A 15,529-nucleotide genomic window follows, 5' to 3' on the forward strand; every position below is an offset into this window, starting at 1 on the left:
CATAATCATAGTCATGATCAAAAGCATGATCACAATCATGCATCACAATCCTAAACATCAATCATAAACATTATCATATACTCATAATAATGACCATAATCAAATTATCATAAACATAACGATGACCATACCAATAACCAGAATCATAATCATAACCATATCTACGTTATCATAATCATACTCGACTTACTGGGGGCTTCTGGTTCTCGAACCGGGGGTATGTACACTTCGCCATCTACGGGATCTTCGAAAGAAATTACAAATATTAATGTCAAGATAAAAACTGTGCCCCTATATGGATGAGACAATGTACAATTTCTAAAAAGAAGTAATGTTAATGCTCATTGTCGTTTCTATGGAGGGGGCAAGGGAACAAGTGCCGAAGGGGTAGCAAAATGGAAAAGGGGAGAATGTAGTCTGGGGAACCGAAGTAGAACCGAAGAAGTCACATACATATTTTGATCAACAGTGGTCACAGGGGCAGCGGAACCGGGGGGCTGGTGGGCTCCAGCCCCCCCCCCCCATATTTTTTTCCAAAACCGTGTATAAAAACGTAAAAATGACCATAGATTGTGAATTTTAGCATGGTCAGCCCCCCCTCTAACTTTTGGCTCAGCCCCCCCACTTGAAAACCGTTCCGCGGCCCCTGGGTAAGGTGGTGTTGCAAGAAATTGGAGAAGGATAGCAAGTCAAAGTAATAGCAAATACCAACCTTGTGTCTTGCAATCAGGAGCAATTTTTACAAACGAAATCATAACAATAGTAGGGGGATTCACAGGAATTTCATTCATGAATTGATATGGAATAATCCGAGGGTTCGCATGCCTCTGTGCAACAGTATTTAATTTAACTTTCACGAGCCCTATTCTTTTTTATACTCTTCTTTTCTGTCATTTTAATCATTTATGTTCAACCGTTCAAATTGTATTCTTGTATCTGAAATAACCATTATTAAGTTTCTCATAATACTTTCTTTGTAGGGGCGTCACGCGAACTAGATTTGATAATAAATCCGTTCAATTTCTATTAATGGGACTACTATAAGAATTTGTCTGGTATAAGGGTGTGGTCATGATAATTGCTCAAGGCAATTGGGTTTATGTTTTATATATTGTCTACAAAAATATTAATTTTATACATGGATATATTTTTATAAAAAGAAAGCGTTTTGTTAGGACTATACCAATAACAATTGTTTGTAAAATACAGGCTAAACAAAGAAAGGGGGCAAAAAAAGAGACATGGCCGTGTGGCGCATGTTTGCACGTAGCACCCACGATAACTGTTTCAAATAACAGTTTCAAACAACGATTTTGATTGGCTGAAAGTGGGTATGCTGAACAATGGCCGTTTGCAACTGTTAAGTTGATTGGCTCTTGAAATTACCGGGTTTGATCCCCGCATTTGTGCTAGGTTGGCTTTGGATTTAAATTCATATTTAGAAAACGATCCGAATAAAGAAGCTCACTTACCTATTTGCTTGACAACTGCATTTGAAGCGGAGAGAAAACGAAAATTCAGATAATAAAATATTAGAATTAAAATAAACGCAAGAGACATGGTAACATTCCCTAATGCAGAAATGATATTTATGTTTTCATTGTTTTTCGTAAACGAACAAAGGGAAGTTTGCACATTAGCGGTAGAGGAAATATAAAAAATAACGTAAAGGAAAATAATTCAAACAGTGAAAGGACGAATCTTTTATAATTGGTGAAAGCGGATATTAGTATATCAAATAATCAACAAAAACATGCCAATCATGTTAATATGAAGATCAGAAAATATTTCTGTAGTTGTGGGTGTTGATTTCCTTGAAGGTTTATTCAAAATTGATAGTTCGCCCCTTCAAAAAAATAAAACTTATCCATGGAACCTATAATAGTTCAATGCATATCATCTAATACAGATTTCTGTTATAGGCCTATGAGCAAGGGCAGTTTATAGCGGAACTCGTGGATATTGGACGGGTGCTACCTTCGAAGCTATTACGTTATGACCAAATGATTTACCATCGGTCTGCTCGAATTCGTTTTCGTGTCTGTGACTATATAGCATGGTAACAAAAAGTAATTGAACCAAACACAATTTCCTGTGTGTGTTATTATCTAAATGAATAATATGCAGAAAGAAGAGGAAAGAATAAGATTAACAGGCGCGGATCCAAGAGACAGACGATGAGGGCGCACCCCTTGAAAATGTGGTAAAGAAAAAGGCGCACCTGAAAATGCATTCGTTTGGGAAGCGGTTACCTATTTTTTTTTCTTTTTATTATTGTTTGTCATTTTCAGGAGACAAAATGTCATTAATTTTTATGATAACCTTGTTTTTTTGGGGGGTGGGGGTCAATTTGGCTTTGTTTCGTTTTGTTTTTGCTTGACAATTTTCCCGCCAATTCGCACGCCGTAAGTGTAATAGGCCGACTCTGGATCCGCGCCTGAATTCAAATCCAAGAATCTCTTACTTTGGCCACCCGGTGTCACGCACTCATACTGGAAGCTGATGTATTTATCGGTGTTCACACAATTATCTTCAAACAATCTAGAGTCTATCTTACACTCCTGTTTTCCTCGGCAGTCTAAACAAACCTATATTTTGAAAGAAACAAATGTTTACATGTTACTCTTTAAAAAGATAAAGTAAGCAAAATGAAATGTCCGGTCCAAGAATGGGCGAAGAGCAACTAACTAAAGGCCTGGTCACACCACCAGAGCGTTGTTGGAGCGATCGTGGAGCGGTAGGGAGAGGGGGTCGAATTTCGCTCACAAAATTGGCATGATTGGGGAAAAAATCGAGAAAATGGTGAACAGTAGCGGGCGGTGATGATTTTCTTTTTCTCTCCGCTCCACGACCGCTCTAACAACGCTCGGGCGGTGTGACCAGGCCTTCAGCCTATACAAGAACGGTTACCAAAGTTAAGGGAGTTCTTTCATAACAGTATTTTTTGTTTTGCGACTAGTAAAACAAAAATTTGCCCCTTCTGACGAGACGAGGTTTGCCTTGGACCTCATTCACGGGTCACTGCTAGCCTAACCTGGTAGTTTTCTTACGAGTAAAATATATATGATTACTCAAATCAGATAAATGTCCATCCTTCATCATAACCATAAATCTTATTCGTAGGCATTGACGCCTTCGTGCCGCCATCTTAGAGGCTGAAACCCATTGCCTTGCCCTTGCATGCGTTGGTTATCTGCAGCTGGACGATCTCTGACGAACCCCTTCACGCGCATTCCTATATCCTTTGAGGGAGGGCGCTATGAGATCATGGCGTCATCATCATGAGGTCTATTCTACCATTCAATGAAAAATACGTGACTTCGATTGCTTTTTTTCTACAAACCCTTTGAAATGTGGGCGGAGACCGGCAATTGACGTCATCATAATTAATCTGATCGGTGGGGCACACGTCAGTACCCATCCTACCATAGTTGGCCTCCAGAGGGTGTATGACTTGCCCCTCTGGGCACGACGGGGTGAGCAGTTCGTCCCGACAAGCGTACGATGTCCTCAGCTGGCTCGGCTCAAAGTCTGTATATAAAGCAAGATGTCATAAATTAGATTTATATGGTAGATCGTGCTTTCGGTTACATTAACACCGTGTCAATCATGAATAGTGGCAATGAAATGAAATATTTGTACAAAGAATGTGACCATCCCTGGATGCTAAATTATTTTTCCTATACGACATTTTCCTCCTTGGCGTCAGAATATGGTTTATTCCGTCAAAGACTACACTTAATGATAACATGTAATAGGTCCATGGTGTTAAACACGAATCTCAAAGCTTTACAGTAATTGGCAATGACTTTAGCAACCGGTCAGCGTGGCACAATGGGATAATCCTTGCGCTTACAATGGCAAGGACGTGGGTTCGAATCCCAATAGGAACTTAATATGAACAGATCTCCTTTCTTGCTCAAAATTGAGGGAAGCTTTTAAGAACAAAATTCAAGTCAAAACTGCTTATCTGTGCTAGGGGGAAAGGGCCGAAAATTCGTATGAGAGGATCCCCCCCCCACACACACACACACACACACACCCGAATGGCCACAATGATCAAATAGTCAGCAATCTATACCAAGCACTATTACATAGCTTTAAACAAGTTAACCAGGCCGCGGAATGGATGCTGAAAGGGGTCTGAAGCCCCCTCCCCCACCCCCTCCTCCCCACACAAACACACACACACACTTTTTTCTCTCAAAAAGCTTGAACAAAAAAGTAAAATGACCATCTGATTGTGTCTTTATGGTATTAGCCCCCACCCACTTTCGGCTCAGCCCCCCCCCCCCCCCACACTTTCAAAAACAGTTCTGTGGCACCTAGTTAACTTTACATATTATTTAGGTTGGAGCAAAAAGGAAAGTCTGGGACTTACTTCTAAATTCACATTTCTGCTCCGAATCCATGCACTCGTAACTGACCTCCAAGTATTTGCGCGTTCCTGGACAAGGATCGACCCCAAAGAAAGTCGAGTTCATGACCGGAAGTTTGCACATTTTCTGTCCCTGGCAATGGAAAGACACTGCAAACCAAGAGATGTCAGCCTTGCAATGCTGGCTGTAGAAGAATTATTAGTATTGAAATAAAATGAAATTATTATCATTTGTTTGGCGTCACCTGTGCCAGGGAGGCGAAAAGCGAACTGAATCACTATGACCCGCAGGTCTCTCCTCCCGATATAACCGATTGGGGGAATGCAGGTGGACCACTACACCGGGGTTTCCCCCTACTCTTATTCGAATAGTGCAGTGGGTTCTTAACATGCAAAGGTGGTGACTCTCCTCTACACGGGGCCTCCATTTAACGTCCTATCCGAGAAACGGAGTGTTTTCCATTGTAACATAGCCTGCATCTATGAAACATGGGAGAGACGTTTACACACAACGCACTGGCTTCAGTCATCTGCCCGGGTTGGACTCGAACCCACGATCTTTGGTTCGACGGGCAGACGCGTTACCGACTGAGTAGACCCCTTTGAATTTGAATAAACCCCTTTTCAAAAAGTATATGTTTTTAAAAATAACTTTCATACCGAAACCAAGGTAAATGTTACTTGCTAAAAAGCACATGACTTAATTTAAGTAGAAGGAATTGTCCCTTGTTTTTTAATATAATTATCCAGTACTTTTCAATTACATTTTACATATTCAGTGAACATGATTGAAGAGATTTTGAACATACGATTTATATTTGGGGGATCATTTTCGATGGGAAAACATTTCTACGATTCCTCATGAATTATTATTCAAAATTAATTGGTGATTCGGAAATACATTTGCAAGTGTATGGGTTTCTTTATTACCTTACCTGCAAAGAATGTTATTTTCATCTCAAGTATTATGCTTAACACAATTCAACACACAACATCAAAATGTAGTTTTATAAAAATCATGATTACATTACACGGGTCGTGTGGTCTAGTGGTTAAAGCATTGGACTCATAATCGCAAGGTTGTGTGTTCGAATCCTCACTCTGTCATTGTCTCCACATTGATTTAAAAAAAGACCCGAGAGTAATACAGTCTATAAGGTCAGTCACTATGACTGATTGACCCAGGGGTAAAATGTTTCAAAGGTAATGGTTATATATGAGCTTGACGTTTTCCAGCGAAACGCTGTCCTGCCGAGTTCCTACCAGAGTTACCATTGATTATGGTCTTAATGAATAAAACGACTTAAAGGTCAAGTCCAGAAAAATGTTGAATTGAATAAACAAAGAAAAATCAAACGAGCATGATGCAGAAAATTTGATCAAAATTGGACATGTTGGATGTAAAATAAGAAAGTTATGACATTTTAAAGTTTCGCTTATTTTCCACAAAATATGAAATGAGAGAGTCGATGATGTCACTCACTATTTCTTTTGTTTTTATTGTTGAATTTAAAAATATTTCAATTCTTACCCATTTGACATGAAGGACCATGTTAACTGAACCATAAAATATTATAACAATGGTAATGGGAGGAATAAAGCTTTGTTCCGCAGGACAAAGAGGGGAAATAAGAATATTTTATATTTCATATAATAAAATACAAAAGAAATAGTGAGTGAGTGATTTCATCAGTCCCCTCATTTGCATACTGACCAGGATGTGCATAGAAATGTTCTGTGAAATAAGCGAAACTTTAAAATGTCATAACTTTCTTATTTTACATCTAATTTTGGTGAATTTTTCAGTGTTGTGCTTGTTGGATTTTTCTCTTTTTATTCAAAAAAAACTTTTTGTTGGGATGGACTTGTCCTTTAAGCACTTACAACTCTGTTTCACTGATGATTGCCGACGCATCCTTGCACACAGTATCGTCCATCCTACCCCATACAGCACCGTGTATATTGATGTAGTTTCCTTGGCAGTCAATTGTAAGCATTTCGTCCTGACACACACGGGTATTTTCTATTTAAAAAATGAAATAAATAATACAAATCAAGAGTTTGGGGGTAATCTTTACTTTCCTTATCGAATGGAAGTGAGTTTGGGAAGGGTGCATTAAAAAAATAACAATACCATCAAACCTGTGTTAGTGGCCACCTGTCTATAGTGGCCACCTGCCTATAGTGACCATTAAAACCGATTCCCATTGAGGCAGATTGTGTGTATAAGAACATGTCTATAGCAGCCACCTGTCTATAAAGGCCACATTTTGTGTTTCCCTTGGGTGATCACTATAGACAGGTTTCACTGTATATCCATACTGGAACAGGATATTGGGGGTAGTCGCGTCCCCTAGATTTATTACGGTATCAGCAATATATTGTACTTATTCATTTATAGATTTAAAACTGACATCGTGGATCTCACATCAAAATTTTGCAACCTTAAAATATATATGTATATATTAGAGAAGAGGTTTCATTTTTTGTGGCTGTTGTTGTTGTTTGTTTTACTTAAACAAGGAGAACACAATAGTCTACACATTGTATGAACACACATTTGTGATTCTGTTTACGCCACAATGGCTATACATCAAAAGATCTTCTGCCCTTTCACACGGTTAAAAAAATCGTTATTTTGATGATGATTCCAGTAAAAAAACTTAGGCTAATGACGAATGTTTAGCAAGTGTGAATCCATACTAGGACATGATACTAGAATCACGAACGCTGATCACAATCACGATTACAATAGAAATCATCATTCAATGATGATTAAAGATTTCAACTGTGAAAAGGCCCCATGATGACTTTGAGTGGTGTGTAATGTGGACTGGTATGAAGTGTTGTGAGTTGTGTTGTAGTGTTATGTGTCATTATAATGTGTGGTATGGAGTGTGTTTTTGATGTGAATTTTGTGTAATGTCTTTATTAGTATGGTGTGGATGGGTTTTTTTTGGTAGTGTGATGTATTGTGGTGTGTCGATTGTGATTGAACCGGGGCCCATGGATGTGTTGGACCGGCACCGTGCTTGGGGCGTTCCCCCTCTTAACCAGGTAGAGTTTCAGTGTAGCTGCCCTTTCAACGTAATATTATATCATTTTGGGTTAGTATTAGGTTCACTGTGTAATTTTGCATTGTATATTATCTAGTGCCATTTTTTGTAATTATTTATTACACATTATATATTATTCTTCGTATATACCAACAGTCGGAAAATGATTTGTATGCCAATGTAATTTCTTTTTATTTTGAGCATGACAATAAATTTTGAATATCTGAATATCTGGTCTCATCGATGTTGTGCCTATAGAATTGTTTTCATTTTGCTGATTATTTTGCATGATTTATCGTAGTAATCTTCAATATTTTGAAAAGGAAGAAATAAAATATCATTTAAAAAATCTATTTGATGGCACTGCATCTGCAGCAAACGAACACAAGAGACGAACAAGCATATTAGAAACACTGTTGCAATACTTCCTGTATTACAACATCTATATTTATAATAAAATTAATCAATACTAATCTAAGCTACAGTTTTTGTTTCCAAAAGATAGAAATATTCTTTTGATATGCGACGGGACATCTGTTTGAATTTTGACAGATTTGAGTAAAACATATCGATTTTCCCATTTTGTGACATCTGCTCTGTCTTTTCCTGCATGTTCATTCTAAATGATAAAGCATGGAATCCGTCAGAGATATTTCTTTAAATATCTGTATAATATTAATTAATTTTGGATGACGGTGGCAATTTTGAAAATGGAATCATAAAATGCCAGCTACTCGATCAATAAGTCAACTTCCATTTTACACTGATCGAATAATGTGATCTTCACAACAAAATAAAAGATCATTCAATTCAATTTGAAATTGGTTAAGCTTAATGTTTTGGTTGTTAGAAAAATCGAATTGCATGTCATTTCAATAATCGAATTAGCAATAAAGTACATGTATATTATAGTATGATAACTTATTCATAAACCAGCTGCACAATCAGAATGAATAAGTGAATACAGTGCTCACAGCAAATATTACGCTTTAAAAAAACAGTATAATATGGTTCCAATGCGTTGCTGTATAATTTCATCCATATTTTTGAGAGATATATGGTTTTGATAATTTGATGGGAACATCAATAATCATGTAAAACAAAATTGTATTGTTGGTATTATAGGAGTGTGTCAGTGTTTTGATTGATTGATTGATTGATTGATTGCGTTTATTCTTTTTCATTCCAAAATTTAACCAGAGTTACAATGTAAAGCATAACACAAAAATATCATATACAGAAATGAAAAAAGGGAACCCACTGGAAAGCAAAGCTTATTAGAATGGGTTCCCTGCAATAAATAGTTAAAGTAAATCTTTGATCAATGAAATTCGATTCGTAAATTAAAAAGGTTTGTACAATGAAAAAGAATACCAGTGGGGTCAAGCTTTTTATGTTTACTCGCTTAGTTACAATTAACAGAAAAAAATGTTATATCATACCCCTGCTGTATAAAAAAAAACCTGTGTTCAGGGGGGCGTTTCATGAATTGAATTGTCAGACGTTTTATCCGACAAGTCCCATTTTATCCGACAGTTACCATAGGAACATTGCCTCTCAGCCAATCAAAATCATGGAAATATGTCAGATCTGACAACTTGTCGGATGAAAATATTGATGAAACACTCCCCAGGAGTGAGTGAACAGACAATCACTTTGACAAGAGAGGACGAATACTAAAAACACAACAATGACAAAAACGGCACACACACAAACAAAAAAAAACAGAACAGGACAAGGCAAGTGTGGTAGAGAAAATGAATGAAAAAGACCAATCAAGGTAGTGAGAAGGGGGAAGTGTTGTGGTGTAGTGGTTCTGATCCTCGCCTTGTTATGAGCGAGTTGTGTGTTCGAAACCCACCGCTACCTATCTTTGATAAGGCCTCAATCCACACTTTACCCCCTCTTCTTCCATGCGTTAAATGGGTACCACAGGATGCAAAACACAATAGCTGCTTAGCAATTGGGTCCAATGCCCTGTTGTACAAAGAGTTACACTGTAATAACTGCGGTGTTGAAACTGACACCAACTGGTGTTGATAGAGGACCACACCCTGAGGTGTTAAAATTACACTACAGAGTGAGTCAGAAAAAATGTCCCACTTTTGTAAAGTTGAATTGTTTAAAATATGAATATTTAATCATTAGTTCCATGATATGTCTTGATAGAGGTATCCTCCAAGTACATTCAGGTACCATTTTCATTGGCACTGTCTGGTGCCTCGCAGTTTTTGAAGAGAAATCACAATTGTTTTTTAAACTAAATAATCAATATTACACATAAAAAACTGTGGTGTTAACCGTGTACATAGAGGACCACACCAGTTATTTTACACCTATAGGTGTTATGACAACACCTATCATGCCTATGGTTGTTACATTTACACTCGTTGATTTTATGTTCAATCTCTAGGGAGTTCTTTTAATACCTCGGGGTGTGGTCCTCTATTAACACCAATTGGTGTCAGTTTTAACACCACAGTTTTTACCATTGATAGGTGTCCCTTTTCTTTCTCTAAAATTAAGACTAAGATGAACCCTTCATGGCTCACTCATTACGACTATTCACAATAACTTTACATAATATTAAAAGTATAGCATTTTCAGTCTCTGACACTTTTATACCCCCCCTAAAAGAATATTCAATCCAAATGCATTCCCCTTAGCTTAGCTCTCTCGCATTTCAATAACCATACATGATCAAACACGACTGCAAATTTTCAGCAAGAAAGATATAACAGAGTACTTTACACGGTTTACGTACCCCCTACCCCCCCCAAAAAAAAAAACACCACCCTTTATGGCTATGGCTCTTCATATCGTTTGGATGGCCCAAACGTTGGACATTACAGCTGAATTTGTTCCAATCAGAATCCTCTCCTTGGACCGTATTTACATCACTGCCGTATTTCGAACCTTCTTATACCCCTTAAAGGAGAATGAAACCTTGAGAAAAAGATAGCATGGGTGAAAACAGAAAAATCAAAGAAACAGATCAACGAAAGTTTGAGAAAAATCGGACAAACAATTAGAAAGTTACGAGCATTTGAATATTGCAATCACTAAATGCTATGGAGATCCCCTCATTGGCAATGCAAAAAGGATGTGTGATGTCACTTGTGAACAACTCTCCCCATATTACTTTAGTAAGTATTTCACTAAATTGCCTTTTTCATCACATCTATCAGTAGATCATGTGTTCTTTCTATAGGAGGGTATGCAATACAGATGTTTAAAGAACACACCATAGATAAAGAGTATGTATCACCATAAGAAAAAGCAAAAAGAGACATTTCGGGGGTAGTTTATAGTCCATCAAAGGGAAAGTTGTTCACATGTGACATCACACATTCTTGTCGCATTGCCAATGAGAGGATCTCCGTAGCATTAGTGATTGCAATATTCAAATGTTCATAACTTTATTATTGTTTGTCCAATTTTTCTCAAACTTTCGTTGATCTGCTTCTTTGATTTTTCTGTTTCGACAAAAGCCTACTTATTCCAAAGGTTTCATTCCCCTTTAACCATGTTAACGTCTTTTAAGGGTCCAATGAGTGGCACATTTATTTTTTCTGAGATAGGGTTAGGGTTGTCATAGTCCCGTATTCTGAAGTCGGGTTTAACTTGAACTCAGGTTTAAAGTCGTGTTTAAGTATGGATAGCCAGTTGTTACATAAATCACTATCAGTAAAGATATCTTATTTCAGCTCATTTGGCCCTAAATCATTCATAATTGTCCAGGGGCCCGTTGCAGAAAGAGTTGCAATCAATCGCAACTCTAAAAATCACGCGCAACTTGATTTTCAACCAATCAACAGCGCGCATTTTGGACTTGCAATTGATTTTTTGACTTGCGTTTAAACGCAACTCTTTCTGCAACGGGCCCCAGGAAGTATAAATAGATGATTATCTTCACCATTGAAGAATCAGGAAAGAGCAAAGTTAACATAAAAAACATACAAATTAATAAAAATTTGACACTTTTGGCTTCCCATAATTTTAGCACAGAGTTAGACCATGGTCTAAGTTCAACCTGACTTCAGAATACGGGCCTTGTGGTTTTATGTAGGTTTAGGGTTAGATTTCGGAAAGGGTATAGTGTTAATAGAATGGTCCGGGCTGACAATATATATATCTCAATATAAAATCCACAAAGCAAAATGCTGAAAATTTGATCAAAATCGGATGATATTGCATTTTAAAGATTTGCATTATTCCGGTGAAACAGTTCTAGGTATGTCTTTATGAATATTCATTAGGTGGGCTGATGATGTCATATCCCCACTTGTTCTTTTGTATTATATTATATGAAATTAGGTTTATTCATTTTTTTCCTACCAAAAACTAAAACTATTGGATTGACAGCTGATTAAGTACATTAGTTATTTATTGCCGCAACTTTTTTCATCATTATGGAGACACATCATTTACACATGTATGAAAGAAATGAAACATTTATGATTTCATGTAATAACATAAGAAAGAATAAAGTGGAGATGACATTATCAGCCAACTTTTCATAAATATTGATAACATTTTGCTCTTTGAATTTTACTCTATTTACTTAGATATAAATATCCTCAGCCCGGACCATCCCTTTAAATCTAGGGTTGAAGTTGGTCATTCCATTAATGCGTGGAATTTGCAGAGAAGCAATTGTCACCGGAACAAAATTGTCATGAAACCCCTTTTAAGAACCCGTAATGTCCTAAATTCCAGTAACTTTAGACGAGAAAAGCTTCTAAATAGCATAATTTTTTTTCTCAGATTGAATAATAGACTCAAATCATGTACTTACTTCCCATGGCTGGGTCAAAGAATAGCGCGGCAAGAAGCCACGCGGCGCCTATCCACGCCATACTGCGTTGTTCGAGAAACGCAGTTTAGTGGGTTATCTCTGAAAAATAAATGGAGGAAAAAAAGTTTCATTGCTAAATAGGTATTGGTCTAAATTGTGGATAGCATTTTTACAGTCACTCATGTGTTTTTAAAGCAATATCATGAAATCAGAATTGTTCACAAAACATGTGATAAGAACGTATGAGAGATATAAAGTTAAAGAACAACTAAACATTAAGATTCATTTGAATGACGATATGATTACATCTTGTCGGGTAGACCTGTTATGAAAAATTCTGCATCATCATTGATTCTTATATGCTCCACTTAACAGTTTCATGGGATTTGGCACACCCTTTACAGGAGAACTCCACCCCAACATTAAGTTGATTTTGACAAAAAGGGAAAATGCAACAAGCAACACTGAAAATGCAATCCAAATCGGGTGTAAAATAAGAAAATTATGACATTTTAAAGTTTCATTTAATAAAAAAAACAGTCAAAATTACGTACATCCTGGTCGGTATGCAAATGAGGGGACTGATAACCTCATCAACTCACTATTTATTTTATATTCTATTATATGGAATATGAAATTCTTGTTTTCTCTTTTTTACCTGTGAAACTAAGTTTTATTCCCCCCCCCCCCTGAACATGTGGTATTACCATTGTTAGCATTTTATGGCTCGGTTAAGTTGGTCCTGTTTGCCGATTCTGTTAAAATTGAAAAATTGTGTATAATTCAAACAATAAAAAACAAAAGAAATAGTTAGTGGGGGACATCATCGACTCTCCCATTTGCATGCCACTGAGTTGTGCATATATTCTTTTGAGAATAAATAGGGGAAACTTTGAAATGTTATGACTTTATTATTTTACATCGAATTCATTATTTCTCAGTGTTATGCTTGTTTGATTTTTCTCAATTTTTTTCAAATCAGCTTTTTTATAGGGTTGGCTTGACCTTTAATCTAGTTGTGAAAATACTACTCCGACAACTTCACTTATCACGTTCGCTTGTTCAATTATGTGTATAACAAATGCCCATGGTGGGTTTAATAATAAAAGAAAATGCTCGCTCGTTAGTGTTCAGACAATCTTAAATTTTTAAGAGTCTTTTTGATTGGTTATTGGTCGGTCATTTGATCGGAATGCGTATTTAACGACGAATTTGATGGGTAATGCAACCCTGTGATGAATAACATTTGTTCAGAGTTGGTTTCTCCACTTTATTTTGGCAAAGTTTCGAGCATCACAAACCCTTTGATATTAGTTTAACAGTTCTAACGCGATTAGCACATTAGTATCAACTTCACTAATTGGTCATCTAACATAAAACAATTAGCATGTTTAACATTTATATATCGAACAAGAAATACTCTTTTTCCAACTCCATGTATTCACCTTTTATCACATTCCTATCAAAGTTTACAGATATTGGTATATTTTGTGGTCTCTGCAGCGCCCATTTAGTAAATAGACCTTGATTTGGCGTCCAATTTTTTTTCTTTTTATCTCCCTTTGAAGGTCACTGTTTGGCGAAACAATGGCGTACTTTTGTCAACAATAACACTTTCCCCTATAAAATAGTGCAAAACAAATTGGAACCCCCGCACGTGCCCCGCTTTCATGGAATCCTTGATCCACCTCTTCAGCCCCCCCCCCCCCCCGCCCCCGAAGTCTCTTGATTTGAGCTGATTCATGTCGATAAATGGTGATGATACAAATTCAAATTCTTAGGTTATTCATATAAAATTTTGAGATTGAGGGATTGTCATCGTTACAAAACTTTTATTACCATACACATAAAATTATAATAACAAGACAAAAACAAATCCTATGCTTCAAAATTTATACAAATACAGTAAGAAATAAATCAAACAATAATGACCACTCTGGAATAATATGGCGGTCCAGAGGATGCTAAATTACACATGTTGTTAATATTAATGTACCTTTTTTCCAAAATTGAATAGATACAACAAAACAGAGATGTAAACCAATTAGCACTTATCAAAAATAGCCAAACACCAGCCAACTATGAACAGTATAAGAGGCAACTGCGAAAAAAGAGAGCGGGAAGGTGAAAAGTGGGGTTATGCGAGTATGTGAAATAATCTTTTTAACACACTGTTATCAAAATATTCCAACTAAACGATGTTCCAAATCGATACAAGTACACAAATTGAAAAAAATCAAACCAGTCGAAACCAAACGCATCAGAGGGAAGTGTCACGGAGACAGAGGATGCATCTGTATGTCAACATACATTTTCAATGCATATTTAACTTCATTGTTAGCAAACCAACCAGATCAAAATATTAATCAACGTACGCATTAATGTTCATTGATGCGCGGTAGCCCATAAGACAAGCATAGCGGATATGCCTCCTACGTAGTTAATCAAAATTTTCAGGAAAAATAAATAAATAAATCATGAAGACTTACCAGTGTAAAAACACCTCTGATTGCAAAGTAGTTATCTGATTAAAAACTCTGGATAAATAAGGCTGCCCCTCCAACTGGTCTCTTGATAAGAGCCTTTTCCCGCCGATTGGCGAAACGCTTTTTTTAAGGTTCTTCGGAAAACCCAGATGATCAGCTCTAACTACTGGAATATCAGTATCCCAAACCAATATCGCTATTAGTTTGCGTGGCACGAATCAGAGTTCCTGTTTATGCAAGTTGCCGCCTTCCCCCAATTGTTAAAAACTGTTAGAATCAATCTCCAAGGTTATTGCATATCGATTTCGATTCTGCATTTGGCTGGACCTATAGTGTTTTGTCAGTGTAGTATAAGTTGCTTGGGAAAACGTTCTATTGTTTTTACTTTTGAAACATATGTGATCCAAACGGTTATACCAGAGGAAGAGCCAGGATGGTAATTAGATAGGGGGTGGGGGCAAGATTACCTAAGAACGACGTCATAATTTTCTAAATTGAATTATAGGGGTAATAAAGTTAAAAGGTCCTGCCCCCCCCCACACACACACACACACCCTTTATTGTTTGTAGCATTCCTCATTCGTTCTTCACTTTTGTTCCTCGCCCCTTTTTACGTTTTTCTACATTTTTTTTTAAATACTTCACACCATAGGGAAAGCCTACCCAGCCCCCCCCCCCCTCCCCCGTTGCAACATCGGGGAGTTATTCCCAAACGCTATACAGCTGATTTGTTATTATATATAGTATAGCCATCATATATCAGAATGGCTAATGCCGCTGAGCCCCCACCATTTAAACCCAACCATCCCAC

At 37.0% G+C, this 15,529-nt stretch overlaps 1 protein-coding gene across 3 annotated transcripts in view; it reads right to left on the reverse strand.

Annotated features, from left to right (window-relative positions):
- Nucleotides 1-14,986, reverse strand: part of LOC121423414 — a 155,926-nt gene extending 140,940 nt beyond the window's left edge. For 2 of the 3 annotated variants that reach the window (XM_041618742.1, XM_041618743.1), the window contains exons 1-8: nucleotides 14,722-14,986; nucleotides 12,233-12,331; nucleotides 6,263-6,401; nucleotides 4,382-4,563; nucleotides 3,344-3,531; nucleotides 2,465-2,588; nucleotides 1,473-1,487; nucleotides 191-244 (exon numbers count right to left, since the gene is read on the reverse strand). In XM_041618742.1, coding sequence (XP_041474676.1) covers nucleotides 191-244; nucleotides 1,473-1,487; nucleotides 2,465-2,588; nucleotides 3,344-3,531; nucleotides 4,382-4,563; nucleotides 6,263-6,401; nucleotides 12,233-12,293 — 763 coding nt within the window. In that variant the 5' untranslated portion in view covers nucleotides 12,294-12,331; nucleotides 14,722-14,986. The remainder of the gene's footprint in view (nucleotides 1-190; nucleotides 245-1,472; nucleotides 1,488-2,464; nucleotides 2,589-3,343; nucleotides 3,532-4,381; nucleotides 4,564-6,262; nucleotides 6,402-12,232; nucleotides 12,332-14,721) is intronic. The other variant, XM_041618741.1, reaches the window with a different exon arrangement.
- Nucleotides 14,987-15,529: the final 543 nt, after the last annotated feature.

Source organism: Lytechinus variegatus, chromosome 11, assembly GCF_018143015.1.
Source record: "Lytechinus variegatus isolate NC3 chromosome 11, Lvar_3.0, whole genome shotgun sequence".
Classification (NCBI taxonomy): Eukaryota; Metazoa; Echinodermata; class Echinoidea; order Temnopleuroida; family Toxopneustidae; genus Lytechinus; species Lytechinus variegatus.